The sequence below is a fragment of the Equus przewalskii genome, chromosome 22 (genome assembly GCF_037783145.1).
Source record: "Equus przewalskii isolate Varuska chromosome 22, EquPr2, whole genome shotgun sequence".
Taxonomy (NCBI): Eukaryota; Metazoa; Chordata; class Mammalia; order Perissodactyla; family Equidae; genus Equus; species Equus przewalskii.
The window spans coordinates 53,189,902-53,208,739 of NC_091852.1; the positions used below are offsets into that span (position 1 = coordinate 53,189,902).

Sequence of the window (18,838 nt, forward strand, 5' to 3'; positions counted from 1 at the left end):
GCATTCTCGTCTTTTCATTCTTTTACAGCGTCTTTGCAGGAAAGAAGTTTTTTCACTTTAAAGAAGTTCAATTTATAAAGTTTTTCTTTGTAGATCAGGCCTCTGGTCTTGTATCTAAAAAGTCATCCCCAAACCCAAGGGCATCTAGCTCTTCTCCCATGTTATCTTCTAGGAGGTTATAATCTTCATTTTACATTTAGGGCTGTGACCCATTTTGAGTTAATTTTTATGAAGGGTGTAAAATCTGTGTCCAGATTAATTTTTTTGCAGGTGGATGCCCAGTCGTTCCAGCACCATTTGTGGAAAGGACCACCTTGCTCCCCTGTGTTGCCTCTGTTCCTGTGTCAAAGGTCTGCCAACTATGGGAGTCTATCTCTGAGGTCTCTAATCTGCTCCGTTGATCTGTTTGTTTATTCTTTCACCAACTCCACGCTGTCTGGATCTCTTTTCTTTCATTCTTTTCCAAAAAACTTCACATATATTTATACAAAGCTGACATAAATTAGAGGTGGTCATCAAGCATATCAGAAAATCCTTAGAACTCGATCCTCCAAGGAACAGAACCGGATTTGAAAACTACTTGAGACAAGAAAACCTGCAGCTCACCCTCAGGCTGCCCACCTCAGCCAGGCCCAACACCCTCCTGCCAGGGGCCTCTCCACCCAAAACACAGCCCTGGACGCTCCGTGCTCAGAGACAGACGCTCGCCCTTCCAGCTACCGTTCACACCCTTTCCTTACCCGCAGCTGGGAGACAAGGCAGTAGCAGCCAGGTGCTCCAGGAGCCAGGCGAGCACAGGCCCTCAGCCCACGAGCACCTGGAGCCCTGCTCCACCCCAGGACCCAACTCCTGCCTGCAGCCGGGCCTCCGTGCCCCTCTGGGCTCAGCTTGTTCTCCGCTTCTTAAAACCCTTTACTTTAGGGGAGCAAGCACGGGTGAGAAGAGGCTTCACACCAAGTACCCACTCCAGGATCAGGGCAAACGCACTCCTCATAGGCCCCGTAGCCCCCTAAGGGTTGGCTGACAGTATCCCCACTGCACAAGCAGGTAAACCAAGGCTCACGAAGGCAGGTGCCCTCCACATGGCCTCCCCGCTGGGGCTGGGGCCCAGGTGCTCCTGGGTGTGTGTGCAGGGCAGGGTGCCCCTTCCCACCAGCGCCGGCAGACCCCAGCACCCCCCTCGCCACTCAGCCAGCAGACCGCAAAAGGAGAACCAGGCGCACGGCCCAAACTTCTGCAGGACTGGGTCAAGTTCTCCTCCATCAAACAGCAACCTGGAGCTCTGTGTCGTCACCCTGGGCGCCATCCAGCTCCGGGCTGAAGCCAGCCCAAGCCACAGACCCCAAGACACACCTATGACCACGCAGGAGGCTGTGAGTCCCAGCACTCTACGAGGTGAGTGGCAGGCACAGGGCCAGCCCGGCCAGCCCAGAACCACAGGACAGCCTCTCTCCACACCCGCCTCCTGCAGGCTCCTCCGTGAGGACCTGGCGCTCCCGCTGGGACGTGGCCTGACCTGCTCACCGTGGTACCCCCGGCTGGGACTGGGGCTCAACAGACGCCAGCTGAGGCAATGGACCACAGCAGCCTGTGCTGTTGAGTCCCGGGCATGAACCCGGTGTACAGAGTCTCCTGGACATCTGCACCCCCTCCTCCTCTTAGCAATTCTTCTCACGCCACCATGCTCAAGCTAACAGCCTGCCAGCAAAGCTCACCCATGGCAGATTAAGTCCCCAGCCCACCTGGAAGTGGCATGGGAGTGAGGAGCTGCCCACTAGCCCTCCCGAGAGTTAGACGGTGTGGGGGTCTTCGCTCTGGGGCCCAGGTCACTGGGCAATTCGGGGCTGAATCAGGCTCAGCCGGGTGCCCCATGCACCAGGGCCACTGAGGACACCCGAGAGCGGCATGTTTGGCGGCAGGAGCGCCTGCTTCCAACAGGGAACGAGCCGTGATGCCCGATGTGCCCACGACAGTGACCTGCAGCCCAGGCTGTTCGTCCATTATCACTGATCACACTAGCCTGGCCGACACCACGCAGGGGAAGGGGCCAGGTCTCTGGGAGCTGGGCACCCGCATGGCTGCATTGACCGGGGGGGGGGGCAGGAAAGCCCATCTCTCCAGGCTTCTCCAGCAGCTGGTGACAACCTCTCTCACCCACCAAACCAGAACTGTGGCCTGTGTGACCTGTGAAACATCTCACTCGAGAAAGCAAGCACGGTGTCGGCATCCAGCCGATTCCAAATTACAGCTCTCCTGACAAAATAAGCTCTTAGGAGATTAAAATAATAAAAATAAGGCAGCAGGCTGACCGCCAGTCAAGCGGAGTGGAGCCCTCCCCCAGCGTCCTGCTGCAGTGAGTGAGCACTAGTCCTTCTGCAAGGCCCATCCTGTCGGCCAGGCTGCTGGCGGCTCCTCTGAAAGCAGACGACGCCCGTGGCCGAGCCTCCCCACGAGGCCATCTGGGGGACCTCTCAACCCTGGCCTGACGCTGCCTGGCACCTCAGGGTACATGTCTGGCGCGTCTGTGAAATGCCATGGTGTGCCTGCACAGTCAGGTGTACAAGCTCAGCTCAGGTGGTGCGCCCACAGCCACGGGAGAGGGTCCCAGGCCACATCGACAGCAGACAGAACCTAGCCGTCCTTTGAGGCCAGTGAGGGGACCAGCGTGGTTGGCACAGCCACACACGGCAAGCCCCCACAGGCGTCATCGCCTCCTGGAGCACAGGCCGATGAACAGAGGTCTGGCTGGGAAGGACAAGTTGGGAACACACAGCGCTCACATGGCCGCACAAAGGGGACACTGGCAGGTGACACAGTCATTGCAAGCCCCTCTCTGGCCTCCAGGCCAGGCCACCACCACCTAGGGGAGCCCAGCCCCCTCCGGGCAGCACAGAGCCACAGCAGGATGGCTCCAGGGTGGAACTGTCCTGGCTGGTGGGGCTCAGCCCCCGGCATACCTCCACAGGACCTCCCAGCCCTGCAGGTGCCTGGACAGAGGATCAAGGACTGACCCCTCCATGAGGCAGAACGACCCCCACACCGGGCGTGGCCCTGATGCCAGCACCGGAAACGTGGGCTCCGAGTGGGATCCCCCAGGAGCCAGCGCCCAGCCCCCCAACCACTGCTCCCAGCAGCCTTCTGTGGGGAGGAGGCGGCACAGAGGGCCTGAGACCCCATCTCCCCTGAAGGCAGGGGGACTGACGGGAGGGGCTGAGCAGCAAGGCCCTCTCCAAGCCCCAGAGGAAAACAGGGGTACGCAGGAGGTCCAGGAAAGGCCACAGACCGCCTCCAGCCAGGCTTCCGGACACCGGCTGCCTTTGCTCTACTCACGACCCACGCCAGCTCAGAGGTGGCAACAGGTAAAAGGTGCCCTCAGCGGCCCTGGATGGCGTCAGTGGCCCAGACCTGCCCCCAGGGCAGCCCAGAGTGGCAAGGAGCCTCCGCTACCCCAGCACCGTCTCCCAGGACGGTCCGAGCAGGACCAGAGCTGGCCAACGACAGCCTCAGGGCCGCAGGAATGTGAGCTGGGCGAGGGCAGTGGCCAGGGTGCGTGTGTACTTCCTCTGTTGCTACTGTAACATGTTCTGGGGCCAGGAATAAATGTTCATCCAAAAGAAACAAGACAGAGAACTAATGCTTTAAAATGGCTTCTCCCCAAAAGGCCGCCAGTGGAGGTCTGGAGGATTTGGGAGGGGACACGCCTCACTCCCTTCTCGGTGAGACGAACGCAGAGCTCTCTCCGCACGGCCCTCTCAACACTAAATTATGAAGGAAATGAGAAGTCACGGGATCTCTCCGCCTCCAAGTCAGACTTAATAGGTGCAGAGACGCGGCCCTTCCTCCCCTTGGCGCAGAACCCTGGAAGAGGCGAGCGGGCGATGGCATCTCAGTTCTGGGGAGGCCGGCAGGTGCCACGCCCCCCAGTGTCCCGACGGGGTAGAAAGAAACAGTCTTTGGAGGGTCAGTTTCCAGGGCATTCCACAGTTACGGCTGAGGCGCTTCTGGGGGGTGGGCAAGGGAGCCTGAAGGCAGAAGGCAGGAGGAATCCTGCAACTCTCCCCGTGATAAAGGAGAACCGCCCTCCCCCGGAATCCTGGGGGTCAGCTGGGGGAGGAGCTCCTCCCCAGGCACAAAGCCAACATGCACCTGCCACCACCACCCCCCACCCCCAGCACAGTGGTCCAAGAGGCTAGACCAGCGCCCTGCCCTCCACGCTCATCTCCTCTCCATCGTGGACGGCCACACCAGGCCATCAGCCTCCACCCATGATGCTGCGACACCCCCTCTGCCATCTACGTCCTCGCCGGTGACCTTGGGGGTCCTCAACAACAGAACCAGAGGAATGACAGCCTCCTGGATGGTGAGGAGGAGGCTGGACACACAGCAGGTTCTGGGCTGCTGTCCCAAGCTGGTCCAGGCCCCCTCCCATGTAAACCCCTCTCAGATCCCCCAGCAGAAGGCAGCTGACCCCAAATTCTGCACATGGACCTGATGCAACGTTAGCAGTGCCCTCCTGTTGAGGGAGGCAGGGGGACAGCTTCCCCACTGGCTTGGAGCCCCCAATAATTCCTGTCCAAGGAAAGTCAACAGACAGTTGGGAAGCCCCCATCTCTGGCCTCCCCACTCCTACCCAGAGTCCAGGATAAAAGGCCCCTGGACAGCGGCTAGACTCCAGCCTTGTGCTGCTCTGCCCAGAGACCCGAGGCAGGCCCACTCGCCTCGCCTTAAAGGGAATGGGACCGAACGACCTCCTCCAAGGGCCACACGTGCCTGCAACGCCTCCACCGGCTCAGCGGGGCTCCGCTGCTGAGTCTAACTCAAAGCCGGCCTGCTGCAGCGCCCGCTCCCGTCCTCCACCCTGCACAGGCATTCCATGGTGCAGCGACAGTGCTCAGAGCACCACGCCGGGTCACTTGGCAAGAGCAAGAAGGTGAGGAGGGAAGGCGCACGACCACGCTCTGCAGTCAGGAACCCTCTCTCCTCGGGTCTTCCCTTCCGGCATACTCTCTCCTCTGTGCGTCTCACACAGCAGTGAGGCCCAGCACACCACAGGGCCCCCGGACCACAGGCCACCAAGGCCACCCCTTAGCAGGGCCCAGAACCTGCAGCCATGAGGGAGGGCATTCTCCGTCCCTCCTGAGGGAATCCACAGGACCCACTGGCCCCACCACAAAAAGCCCACATTTCCATGGCAGAGCCAAAGGGCTGCGAGGAGGGGTGGCCTCTGCAGCTCTTTGTCTCAGGAGAAAGGCTGGGGACAGGTCGACACACACGGAATTAGCCCGGCTCACACATGCACACACGCAGGCTCACCACCCTGCAGGGGCCCAGAGAACAGAGCAACCGAACTCAGTTTCTGAGCCAAAAAAGCAGGCGCCCGCAGTGTGGCCTGGAAGTGAGGCCTGGAAGGCTCAGCTCCTTTACAGGGTGCTGGGGCAGCTTAAACCCGAGAGGCCGGCTCAGCCAGCTCTCCCACAGGCCAGCCCTGTGCCCAACAGCTGCCCCACCAAACGAGGGAGGCCCGTAAACACCCGCTGTGACAGGAGCTGCCCCGGCTTCCACACCGGCCCTGGGCAGCTCGGGTTACCGTTTATATAATCCTCCAGGGCTGGGACTGACACAGCCAACGTGAGGGCAAGGTTATGAAAAATGCATGGCCAGAGCCTTCCCACCAAAAAAAAAAAAAAGAAAATCCACATTTTGCATGACTTGGTTCTAAGACTTCTCACGCATCTACCCTGTGAATGGGGCCCTGGGAGTGCCCTGACAGCACTGCCAGGCAGGCCCACCTGGGCACATCAGGGCCAGGGAGCCTCTCAGGCACCCCAGTTGGGGCACCCACACCTTTAAAGACGCAAGGTGCTCATTTAGGAGCAGCTCAGAGTCCCCAAGCCGCCCTGCCACCATCTGGACACAGGGCCCTGCTGCCCCCAGGCTGCTGCTGCAAAGACACGGGGATCCAGACCACCGAAAACCAGCAGTCAAGGAGTGGGACTGACAGACGCGGGGACAAGTGCCCGCTCTCCACACGGTGCCACACTTAGAGCCACACCGGCCACTCCGAGAGGTCCGACCTCCATCACCGACCTGCGCCACGCAGACCGCCCGCACAGCCGGCCACCCACGCGAAGGGTGACACACACCGCCCCAGGGCTGCCTAGGGCCAGGCAGGGCCCACGCAGGAAGGAGGCCGCGCGCCAGGACGCCCACCGCCCACCTGGGGCCGGCGCGCCCCTCACCTGCAGCTCGCACCAGGCCACCTCCACCCAGGTCTCCGTGTCCAGCCCCTTGTAAACCGTCTTGAAGGAGCCGCGGCCCAGCTCGATGTCGAACTTGAGGAAGCGGCCGTCCAGGGAGGTGGCCACCGCCTTGAGGTCATCCTCGTCGTCCTCCTCCTCCTCGGGCTCGTCCCGGCGTGTGCGCCCGGACTCCGGCTTCGCCTCGGGCGTCCCTGCGTCCTCCTTCCTCGCGGCCGCGGCCTCCTCGTCCCGGGCGCCGCCGTCGGGCGCGGGCGCGGGGTCCGGGCCGGGGTCCTGCGCGCTCGCCGGCTCAGGGCCGGGGTCGGCGGGGGTTCCGGGCGGCGCGGCGGGCGCGGGGGCGGCAGAGGCTGCGGGGCGGGCACGGGCGCGCTCGGCGATGAGGCGGCGCGTCTTGCAGAGAAGCATCACCCGGCGCTGCAGCGGCTGGGGGGGCTGCGCGCCCGGCGCCTCTGCCGCCTCCAGGCCCGGCGGCTCCTCCTGGTCCGACTCCACCACGCTGCGCCGCAGGAAGCGCTGGGGCCCGGGCCGCGCCGCCCGCGCCCTCGGCCCGGTCGCTGGCTCCGCCATGCCCTCGGGCCCCGAGCCGCGCCCGGCCTCCATCAGCGCGCCGGGGGCGTCTCGGCGGCCGCCATCGCCGTCCATCTCTGCGGGCAAGGACACACAGGCCCGCGTGAGCGCCAGCCGCGGCGCACCTGCCCGGGCCGCGGGATGAGACAGCGCCGCCCCGGGGCCCGCACCCTGCCCGCCCCGGCCGCGGAGGGGTCTGCGGGGCTGTCCTTGGGGAGGGGGCTGCAGACTGGACCGGGGGACCGGGAGGCCCAGGATGGGAGGGAGGGACACTCGTGCCCTGCCCAGCGCAGGGAAAGGGGCCTGCTGGGCTGTCCCTGGGGGGCGCCACAGATGGGACCGGGTCGGGGTTGAGGGGAGAGGGCCGTGCCCTGCGCAGCCCTGGCCTCGGAGGGGGCTGCTGACTGTCCCTGCGGGTCCCGAGGAGGCTGCAGAGGGGACAGGGAGGCCGGGGGAGAGGGAGGCACCGGGCAGGCGGCGGCTCCACAAAGACGCGGCCCGAGGCACAAGAGGTGCGCGCGGGGAGGGGGCTGCAGTGGCGCGGCGCGCACACAAAGGCGGCGGGCGGGGGGCTCAGCACTCACAGGGCGAGCGGGCGCCGTCCATGCCCGCGGCCGGGAGGCCGGGGCGGGTGAGGCGGGCGAGGCCGCGCTCCGGGCCGGGGTCCGCGCTCGGGGTCGGGGTCCGCGCTCCGGCAGGATCGCTCTCGGGGCTGGACTGCTCTCGGGGCCGGGTCGCGCTCGTGGCCGGGTCGCGGCGCTGCTCCCTCGAGCCGGCCCGCTGCGGGGCCGCGCTCCCGCGTGCTGCTCCGGCTCCGCGCGGCTGCGCTTCGGCACCGGCTCCGGCCCTGCGCGCGGGGAGGGCGGGGCCTGGTCTGCCCGCCCCTGGCCGGCGCGGCGGGGCGGGGCCTGGCACGCCCACCTGGCCTCGGGCGCGCGCAGCCACCTGCGGGCCGGCTCGCAGCCCCGCCAACGCGCAGGCCCGCTGCGGTTGTCACGCTCCTGCTCCAGGCGGCACGCCTGCCCCCAAGGCCATTTCGAATAACCTACGGGGCTGCTGGCCGCGGAGGACCCCACGTGTTCCCAGAAGAGGCACAGACTCACCGCCTCACTGGGCCCAGCAGACGCACCGGACCTCGGAGCCCTGTGCCGGGGCAGAAGGGGCAAGCTGGAAGGGGAAGCCCGGAGGCCGGGTGTCCCCTCCCCCTCAGGAAGAAGCCGGACACGCCCCATCCCCCCCACGCCGCCCCATCCCCCACCCGCCCTGAGACTCCAGCCCCGGGCTAAGCCAGGTCGGGCGTTGGAGCGTCCTTTCCTCCTGCCTCTTCCCCGTGATCCGTCAGGACCTCACCACCAGCAGGGCGCCAACTGGGACTAGCAGGCCCATTTTGCAGTTAAGTGTAACCAGATCCCAAAGGCAGAGGATAGGGGTGTGGAGAGGCTCCAGAAACCCCTTGGCCCACCGTTTTCTTCCTCCCCCATCACTGTCAAAGGCCACTCCTCCCCCACCAGCCATCCCTGATCCCTCCTTCCCCCTTCCTCCTCTGGACTCCCAGAGACAAGCCCGGCTCGTGGGCATGGAGGTGGCATATGGCGAAGACTGCAGGGCTGGTGTCTGAGCCTGCTCCATGCGAGGCCCTGAGCTCCCACCTCTCCCCCAGCCCTCCACAAGTGGCCCTGTGCCCTGCAGTCCGAGGCCGGCTCCACATGAGGGAACAAAGGCACCGGGAGGCAGCTGGCCCAGGGGAGATGCCTACTGTTCTCGTGTCCGCCCCCGCCCCCTGGACTTTCACACATGAGGGGTGCTGTGGGCTCCAAGCCCCTGGCACAAATTAACCATGTGACATCAAACCATCACAATTAGAGGGAAGGCGTGCCAACTGACTGTTGCCCAGAGCAGCTCCAGAAGGCGCCCTGCGGGGCCCTGGTGGGGGGGCTGGTGCTGGCAGACAAACTCCTGAGGGCGCGGGCATCTCTTCCCGACTCCGCTCAGTGAAGCCCAGCAATGTGGGGAGACTTTGCACCTGGAAATGGGCAGACACCCCAGATCAGGACCTCTCCCCAGAGAGCCGTGGCTCTGCAGAGGGCAGGCACCAGCTGGGCAGCTGGCTCACGCCTCGTGGGTATATTCTCCAATCCTCACGTCCATCTTGTGGGACAGGCATCCAGCCCGGAGCCCAGATGGAGAAAAGACAACAGCGGACGCCGTTCTGCCAGAGGAGGAGACCCTGCGAGGCGGGGATCTGAGCCGGACCCCAGGATAGGGGCCTTCCAGGCTGAGGTAGGGGTTGACAAATAAAAATGGCAAGCAATAGGATATATTGGAGAATATGAGGAAGCCATTTGGTGTAAACCTAATTCGGCCTGACCTTGTTTTTCCAAAAGGGCCTGACTGAGGCCATTGAGCATGCATTGTATATCTGCTTTAGAGATTTCCTATGGCAAGAACAAAGGCCCTTGAGATAAAGGTGCAACTTCCCTCCCCCTCCCGATGTTGGCATCTCCTTGAGGATTAAGCATCTTTCCTTAGGCTAGAAACTGATTGCTGCGCTCACCTGTGAGACAACAGACTTGCCTCCTGCTGCGCCCTCGGAGATAGCAGACCCACTACCTGCTGTGTCCATCAAGAGCTGTGCAGACAGGGCAATCTTGTGACTATTGTGGGAGGGACATTTCAATCATATGTGAAACGTCCTGTTTGGGGAGTATATAACCACTCTGTACACCTCACTTCTTTGGTGCCCTTTCTTCCTTCGGGAAGAAAGGCCCCGGGCCATGGTCCTCAGATTTCAGCTCAGAATAAACTCTCCCAAATTTTCATTTATAGATTGGTTATGGATTATTTTCGTCGACAGGGTGGATTGAGAATATTTCTGTCTTCCCTGTGGAGGCCAGGGACCCAGCCTTGCCCTGCCGACTGCTGACCCTGGGCAAGTCCCACTCTCACGGAGCCTCAGTGTCCCCCCAAAGGCTTGGCCGTTCTGGTTCGTCTACCTGGAAAGGCTGCCAATTCCTCCAAGACTCGATCAGTGCAGGAGGGCACCCTGAGTCCCAAGCCCGTCCATGATGTATGTGCCCAGGCCTGTCTAAGGGAAACCAAGAAGGGAGGGAGAGCAGTGTGTTCCAGACAGACAGCCTTCTTCCTGCTCCCTGGGCCGTGCTGGCCACCTCAGCATCGTGCCTGCCTGGTGATGGAGGAGACAGCTGGCCATTCACATCTTTGCCTTTGGGCCACTGCCCACCCACGGCTGGCAGATGTGTAAAGTATGGCAGGAATATCCCCACACATCGCAGGAGCAGCCCAGGCCCTGGGGAAGTGATGGGAACCTGTCCTTGCCTGAGCAGGATGTGCTCTCTCAGCCCTTAGGGGTGGTTTCAGGCAGTCCTACTTACATGCCTCCTGTGACAGGGAGCTCACTCCCTCTGCTGACTCATGACCATTAGAGTCAACAGCTAAGTAGCTAGTAGATAGGTCGCAGTCCTCTTGCAAGGACCCTTGGGCTGGGCTCAGGAGCAGATCCTGGGATCCGGGAAGGGGGAGCCCAAGGCATCGTTGGAGAGATCTTGGGTGCCAGGGCCTTGCCAGGATCACTGTGTGCCCTTAGCCAGGTCACTTGACATCTCTGACCCTCCGTCACCCCAGCTCTGACAGGGAGAATAAGCAGTGCCCGTCTGCTCTGCTGGTTGTTTGAGGCTCGCACAAGCCAGCACTGAGGGACGCTCTGCAGACCGCATGCCCCAGGCTGGTGATGACACTTGTAGGGACCTGGAAATTGGCCACCCCAAGATATGTTTCTTTGGCATCAGGATTATTTGAGGCTGATTGCTTTTGATAAACTGGGACAGGGAAGGAGGCTCTGAGGAACGGAACTTGCCCTTCCTTAGGACACATTTACATTTGTAAGGTAAATCTCTATCTGTAAAGGTGCCTCCCTCTCTGTACCAGGAAGAAGAAAGGAGATGACCTTCTTTCTAGAAACTCTTAATCAATACCAAAGGCAAGGACTTAAATCTGCATTTTATTGTGCTTCTCTGGTAACCTCCTGTAACTGACTTCCCTTCTCCTCCCAACTTTGGCATTTCTTTAAGGATTAAGCATCTTTCCTTAGGCTAGGAACTGATTGCTGCGCTCACCTGTGACCACCCAGCTCCAGACAATAAACTTGCCTCCTGCCACGCCCTCCGAGATAGCAGACCCACTACCTGTGGTGTCCATCAAGCGCTGTTTGGGGGTATATAATCACTCTGTGCACCCCACTTCTTCGGCGCCCTTTCTTCCTTCGGGAAGAAAGACCCCAGGCCATGGTCCTCATAAAGCTTTGTTTAATTTTCTCTTGCTATTCTGTCTCATGTGAATTTAATTCGTTCTCCGGCCAGATGAACCCACATTTGGGAAGAGGAAATGTTTTCCTCCCCTGCACACTCTCTGCTGCCTGAGGCTTGGAGCAACCATCTCCTCAGCTGTCACTGTCGGCCGAGTGTCTGTGGTTGCCTCCAGTGTCACAGGTGAGTGCCTTGAGGCCCAATGCAGGCCTTTAGACTTTAAGTAGCTTGCTTGAGACCACAGACAGCGTGGGGCCAGTGCCCTCCACCCCCCACAGTTGTCACCGGGGTTCCCCAAGACTCCGGTGCCAGGAAGCCCCAAGTCCAAGCTGCCCTGGTGCCCAGTCTGGTCAGGCCAGCGGGCACCTGCAGGCACACACCTGCCCCGGGCAGACGCACTTCCAGGGGCAGGACCTAGCAGGTGACGGCACCATGTCATCAGTTTGCTCATCTGTGAGGTGGACATGATGGTCGGGACCAACAGTGTTGGCGCACAGTCAGTGTCAACAGATGCTTGAAGAGGGAGGGAGAGTCGGGGACAGGACCCAGCTCGGCTCACCAGTGGGACGGCCGGGCTCTGGCCTCTCCAGAAGAGAATCCGGTCAATAGGTCATTTTTGGGGTTTGTCTCCCTCTGAGTGGCTTGGGCAGCTGCGGCCAGTCTAGTGGTCAGATCCAGTGCAGCCAGGCCGCCTCCCCAAGCACCCCCACAGGACACAGCATGGGGAGGCAGCCCCTCACTGACAGCAGTGTGGGACCTGCCCCAGGGGCAGGTGAGACAGAAGGAGCCCCGGTCCTCTGGAGCTCGGGTCCCATGGTGGGGTCAGATGGGGGGACTGCTCCAGAGAGCAGAGCAGAGAGGCACGGGCGGTCCTGATGGAAGGGTGCCGGGGCAGGTGGATGGGATGGGGTTGTGTGGGCCTCCAAAGCTCGGGCTCCTAGGCCCGGGAGGCACGTGTGGCTGGGAGGGCCGGCGAATGATGGCCCCTGCTGCTCTGGCCTCTCGGGGGAGGCTCCCCACCCAGAGAGGCCCCAAAGTTCTACAACAGTGTTCTTCTTTTATAATTAAGGGGATGGTGTGACATTTCCTTTACTCCCAAATTTAAACACTTGTTCACTTTTTATAGCAGTTTCATCAGGATGTAATTCACATACCATAAAACTCACCCTTTTAAAGGGTAAATTCAGCAATTTTTCATATATTCACAGGGTTGTACGACCATCACCACTAACCCCAGAACACTTTCATCACCACAGAAAGAAACCCGTGCCCCTTAGCAGTCACTCCCCGCCTGCCTGGTTCAGCCCCAGTGTCCAGGAATCCCCCTTCTGTCTCTGAGGATCTGCCTGTTGAGGACTTTCCACATCAGTGGAATCACCCGACATAACGGCGCCTAGCAGCTGGGTTCTTTCACTCACCATGGTGTTTTCACTTCATCCACGTTGCAGCCTGTCCCAGTGCTTTGCTCCTTTTCATGGCCAAATAATATTCCACTGTACGGATATACATACTGATTTTTTAAGAGCATGTACTCATTACATAAAATGTGTAAGACAGAAAAAGTAGAAATAAAATTTTTTAAGTTGTCCACGTGTCGCTACCCAATTGTGACCCCTCAGTGCCCATGCGGCAGGCGTGAGTCTGTCCCTGTCAGCTGTCCATGCAGCCTACCAGGCTCCCATCACGCGAGCAAATTGCAACTCCAGCCTCTGCTCCTGTGCACAGAATCATTAGTTGCTTCACTCAGGCTCCCCCCAGATGCGAGGTCGCACGTCCTGTTTTGTTGGGTCCAGGGAACATGGCTTCACCTCCCAGATGCCCTGGGACACGGGTGTTGGAAACCCACCCTACACCCTGCTGAAGCGGGCGGCCGCCAAGTCGGGAGTCGCATCAGTACCCCACTGAGGTACCCCTCCCCAACTGCACCACTCAGCTCCTGGCCCTGAGAATTATTTTTAATAAATACAAGTTTTAGAAATGGTTTATTTACATTTCCTGCAAAAGAGTCCAGGAGAAACAGCTGAAACCGTCAGTTGTCATTCCCGCCCGGTCGGCGGGCTGAGCGGTGGGGCCTGCAGACCCATCTCGGCAGCGAAGTGCTGGGTGGGCACCTCAGACACCTGCACACCCTCAAAGCCTGCGACCTCGGGGGAGTAAAGGTCAACCCGGGGCCTAGAGCCGTCGTTCATGGTGGCCGTCCTCACCGGTCACGGCCGCACTTGCTTCTCAGCCTCTTCTGGCCTCAAGAGAAGTGGATGGGGTGTGACCTCCGGTTGCTCAGGGAAGCCAGTGCCCCCCGCCCCCGAGGCCCTGGACACGGCCCTTTTAGTGTCTCAGAGCAGGACTCAAGCTGGTCTGAAACCAAAGGGCCAAGTGGCCCAGGCGCCTGCGTAGATCACAAAATATGGGGACGGCAGAAGAAGACACAGACCACTTCACGCATGTTTTCATCTCTCCTTAAAGCCCCAGAAATCTGACCCAGGGATCTCAAGAAACTGGGAGCCGTCAAAACAGGGGTGGGCGGCTGAGCTCAGTGGGTGGTGGGGCCCGAAGTGAGCGGAGCTGCTGAAGTTACAATACTGACGGAGACCGCCAGCACCGCGGTACGTGATGTGTGCCGAGCGCCACAACGCTCCGTCCACTGCCCACTGCTACCAGACAGAGGAGGCAGCGACAGGCCTGCCCAGCTCAGCACCCACGGGCAGGGCCTGGAGGTGGAGCCGGTCCCGCTCCCCCCTGCCCCACGCTGCCGCTCCCCCGCAGCCACTGCAGCCCAGCCGTCCTCAGGCCTCCTCTGCTCTGCCAGCTCTGCTGTCACGTGCCCGTGTCCCCAGCCCACCTCCGGCCCCACCCCGTGGGCTCTGGGCTGGGATTGACCTCTGCAGCCCCACCTCAGGCAGGCGTTGCTGGTGGAGCTGCTGTCAGGAGACCGGAAGAGGCTCCCGTCAGCTTCCGCCAGGCAGGGGCAGACGGCTTCCCTCAGGCTTCTTTCGGCCCCTGGAACCGGTCACCCTTCACCCCTCCCCTCCGGGGCCGAGCTCTGCCTGAGGTGGCTGCGCCCCCAGCACACACACACGTGGCTTCCTTCTGTCCCCAGCTTGTGCATGCGCTGCCACCTGGGTCCCTGGGCTCCCCTGTTTGGCTCTGGGCACCTAAGCCCCGGTATCGACCCCCGTCTGTTGCAAGTACCTACCACAGCTTCTCTTTGCTGAATGGACGCTCCGCCCGACCTCGGCCTCTGCTCTCTCCTCCGAGTAGAAACTCCTTTCTCTTGGGGGCTCTGTCTTAATGGACAGGCCGTGGAGTCAGGACCCTCCCTCAGTTCTAGCTTGCCCTCAGGCCCAGCCGCCTCCATCCACTGTCCTCTAGGGTGGCTGCCGCCTGGGGAGGCCTCAGTTCTGGGCTACGTTCTGCTCGCGGCCCTGACAACTCACGCCAGCCCTCACTGGCCGTGGGGCCACGTCTGTCTTGTGCTGCTGCCTCTGAGTGGACTCACTGGGCCAACAGGCACGGGCTTCCTGGAAGGTGATTTGTGGTTGGAATGAGAATCTGAGCAACCTTCACACCCGTAAGCCAACAATTCCCTTTTAGAGAATTTACACAAATGAGGTCACCAGTTGTGCAGAGTTGCTTTCAATAGCACGGTGAGTAACGCACGTGTCCAGCCATCGGGAAATGGTCCAGTAAACTGTGCTGTTCGCACGTAATCAAATACGATGAAGCCATTTAGATGCTCTTCATACAGTTTTATAATCACTTAGGAAGCAATGAGAGACAATTCCAAGTGACAGTGCTCAGGAGAAAAAGCCAGAAGGAAACGCACCAAAATTTTTGTGATGGCTGCTCTGCTTCTGTGCATTTCTCTGCACTTTGGACAAGAGGCAGCTCCCCTTCACGCCTGCCTGCATCTTTGGGAAAAGGGGGCCCAGCGAAGAGGCGCTGGGTCGGAGGAGGGGTCCGCCAAGAGCAGTGCGTGGCTGGAGACGTGGATCCAAGTCAAATCCCGGCACCACCCACTGGCCGTGACCTTCAACGTGAGCTCGTTTCTCTGAACGTCAGTTTCCAAGTTAGTCCCAGGTGGTGGAGGGACCTAGCTCCGGGCTGGGAGGGAGTCACTGATGGAATTCGCAGGCCCAGCAGCCCAGGAGGACTGAGATGTGGCGGCCGTGTGGGGCTCCGGCCATTTCCTGCCTTGGCGTCGTCTCCTCGCCGGTGGGACCTGCCCGTGGAGAGGGGAATGGCCCTGATCCAGGGGATCCGTCAGTCCCCATTTCCACAGGGGACTTGGACACTCGGGGGTCTTGGCCACAAGCTCAGGACCACAGAGCTGGTGGGAGGGGTGTGGGCCTGTGGCTCCTGTGGACGGAGCAGAGAGAGGGAGCGTGGGCAGCTTGGCGGCCACAGGTCTGGCATCCGCCTGATGGGCCTGGTGGGGGGTCCTCAGACCAGAGCCCACGGCACTGTCCAGGACAGGGCCTGACAGGTGGCTGAAGCAGGTTGTCCTGCCAACTGGGGTGGCTGACGCAGGCCCGGGGGTCATAGGGGTCTCTCCCACCAGAGTTTCCCTGGCACTCAGTGGGCCCCTGCAGCCCGGTGATGGCCCCGGGCCACACCACTCTCCGCACAATGTGGACGAGGCTTGTCCTCTGGCCGGGCACCCCACCTGCCCAACTTGGGATTTTTCAGCAGGCTCAGTGTGAATGGGGTGCCGGCCCCAGGAGTGCCTGCTCGTCCAGGCTGAAGAGGTGCCGGGTGACATAACGCACCATCAGACACCTGCTGGCCTACTGTGCGCAGACCCAGTGTGCACAGCAACATGGAGAGTGACCACATCGCACAGGGCACTGCCCGCTCAGGGCAGCAGGGGGGCCGCCCGATGGAGGGGAGGCCGGAGGAGGAAGATGAGAAGCGTCACTTCCTAAAGGACTCCGGGGGGATGCATTCTGAAACTTGGTCCTCCATGTGCACTGTCGATCCCTGTAACCCACAGTAATTACGTCCGTAAAGTCCCTGCGAACACTGGACCAGCGTGCACTGAACTGCTGCACCGGGGAAGACGCAGGGTGGGTGTGCACGGGCCCCAGTCACAGCGTCCCCGTCAACCAGCCAGCACACAACTGTCCATGTGTTTCTGGTCACTACATCTCACGCACGCGTGTTGATTCGCTTGGGCAACAGCACTGCGACTCATGCTGAGAGGCTAGTCCACACCTGCTCCCTCCGTGAGGCCCCCTTGCACTCGGGAGCAACAGACAGTGCAGCTGCACCACTCAGGGCCATTGAGACAGTAAAGCCACCAACAAAAGGCACAAAAAGCAAAAACGTGGTGTGAAGAGCCTGCCAGGGGGACGCTTGTTCACAGCCTGGGAGCTGGACCATGGCGGCTGGCTCCACTTTGTGCCCCTCAGCCGGGGATGTGCCCATCGGGCGACTTGGGGTTTTCATCGCTCTGCGCACGTACACAATGGCCTCGAGAGTGCGGCAACTGCCGGTTCTGGGGGCACAAATAAATTTTAGCAAGAAGGTAAGTTGGCAAATACAGAATCCTCGAATAATGAGCGTCGACTGTGTGTTATCTGTGTAAAAGATGAATTTAATTGTCTAAGACTCTGCCTAGCAAAAAGTACCATAAAGCAGAAGGACACAGGACACATTTCCTTAATTCATCCAGAGTTCCCAGAAATCAGTAAGTTAAGACCAACGATCCAACAGAAAAACAGACTAGTGATATAAATAGAAAATTAACGATGACAGAATACAAATGGCTCCTAAATATGAAAACAGTGAAACTTTGCTCATAGCAAGATAGTTGCCCCCAGGAGCTAAGGGGACCCTCCCAACGCCGCGCTCCAGGGTCAGCCCGGTGATGGAAAGGACGTGATGGGCACTGTGGCCGTGGGGACAATGGTTCGTGGTGGCGGCAGGCGGTGGCTCAGATGAACGACAGTCACACCTGCCCTCGAACGCCAAGACCCTGCCCAGGAGTTCACCTGAAGACACACGGAACATTACCCCTTCCTGAGCCAGGACAGACGTTTATCGTTGTCGCTTTCCTTTGCTTCTCTTCCTCTGGCAGAGGGTGTCATCCAGACCACTTCAGCGATGTGCACGGGAGCGCTTCACCCCACATCTCATCTCCTCTGACGTCTGCCCAGTGAGGCCCGCAGCTTTCAGCCTCTGAGACCTTCAGAGTGGTGGGTCAAATGGCTCAGGGATGGGTCCCCGCTGGGCTCCCTGGGGGAGGAATCAGCCTGTGGGTTCATAGCATGGGTCCCGGGTGCCGGGGAGGGTGGGTCCCAGGGCTGAGCTTGCTCATCCTTTCCCTGGAGGCCTGGGTGGGCTGTGCCCCATCTCCCCACCACCACCACCCAGGACTGGCAGATTGGGGACACCATGTGCAGTGTAGACACAGTGGGGCTGCCAGACACGGCACAGGGCATGTGCCCCCAGCACCCTGCTGGCACTGACCGTCATCCCTGGGCTGGTTGGTCCAGGTCGCATGCACACGTCCTGATTTAGGGTCCTGCGACCAGCCCATGAAGTGGGAATTGTGACTCTGCATTTGCAGATGGGAAAGCTGGGTGCTGGGACCCAAGCTCCCTCCCGAGGTCACACGGTGGGGCCTGGGGGGCAGATACAAACCAAGGCAGAGGCCGCCCGCCCGCCAGGTGATCCACTCCTGGGTCTGCTCTGGGCAGCAGCCCCAAAGCCCCTCTGCGGCCAAAGTGGGATTGGCACAGGCTTGTTCTTGTTTTTCTCAACTTTGATTTTGAAAAATTTAAAATTCACAAGGAAAGTTGTGAGATTTTGCCACATTTGCTTTTTATTCTCTCTTCTCCACGCACACCACACACCGGCCACGGCTGCCGCTGCACCTCTGTCCCCTGTGCCCTTGCCCGTCCCCTGGGCTCGCCGCCTGGAGTGACCTGACAAGGCTGTAGGTCCCCTCCCCTGCTCGTAGACTCTGGGATCAGAAGTGGGGCTGCTTCTAATTCTGTTTCTGTCCTTCTAAGGGTGCACATCACCCAGGACACTTTCTTACAAGTGACAAAACTCTGGCTCAAACTGGCTTAAGCCAAAAAGGGAATTTATTGATTCACATAGCGGAAAATCTGGTGGGCAGCCACAGTTTTAGGTGTGGCTGGATCCAGGAGCTCCATTTCTTGTCTTTCAACTCTGCTTCCTTCTGTGGTGACTTCATGCACAGGCTGACGCTTCCTGGGGCACCACCCACAGCCCCAGGCAGCTCCAGGCTGAGGTTCCGGCTTCTCCCTCCACAGTCCCGTGAAAAGCCCTGGGACTGGATCTCTTTGGCTGACAGGCCACATGCCCATCCCTGAACCATCCCCGTGGACAGGGCTGGAATGCTCTGATGGGCCAGACCCGGGTCACGTGCCTCCCCTGGATCCCAAGAGCTGAGTATGAGAGGAGGGTTTCTCCAAAGTAAAGGCAAGCATGCCACCCACACCCTGACCTTGACCCTGGGGAAGCAGGCTTGGGTCCCCCTGCAGGTCTGTGCCCACTCCCAGGGGTCCCTCGTGGCCTCAGCTTGCTCATCTATTAAATGACTGCCTCCTCCATGCGAGGGGGATGGGAGGGTCCCGGACGACCTTTCTCACAGGAGGGGCTCCTTAACACTACCCGCCTCCCAGCTCAGCGCTCCCCACTCACCCGCCAAGGGAGGGGTCG

General features: G+C 60.6%; 1 protein-coding gene and 1 long non-coding RNA gene across 28 annotated transcripts in view; one reads left to right on the top strand and one right to left on the bottom strand.

The window, feature by feature from the left end:
- The window catches only part of WNK2 (WNK lysine deficient protein kinase 2), a 116,186-nt gene extending 108,633 nt beyond the window's left edge, over positions 1-7,553 (bottom strand). For all 27 annotated transcript variants that reach the window (XR_011531730.1, XM_070590549.1, XM_070590546.1 and 24 more), the window contains exons 1-2: positions 7,412-7,553; positions 6,240-6,904 (exon numbers count right to left, since the gene is read on the bottom strand). Coding sequence is in view for 26 of the 27 variants with exons in the window: in XM_070590549.1 (XP_070446650.1) it covers positions 6,240-6,902 (663 nt within the window). In the remaining variant the exon portion in view is untranslated. The remainder of the gene's footprint in view (positions 1-6,239; positions 6,905-7,411) is intronic.
- A 539-nt stretch (positions 7,554-8,092) lies between these two features.
- LOC139078714 (uncharacterized) lies at positions 8,093-9,646 on the top strand. The gene is made up of 3 exons (XR_011531732.1): positions 8,093-8,219; positions 8,988-9,107; positions 9,357-9,646. It is a non-coding gene; the product is annotated as an uncharacterized lncRNA (long non-coding RNA).
- Positions 9,647-18,838: the final 9,192 nt, after the last annotated feature.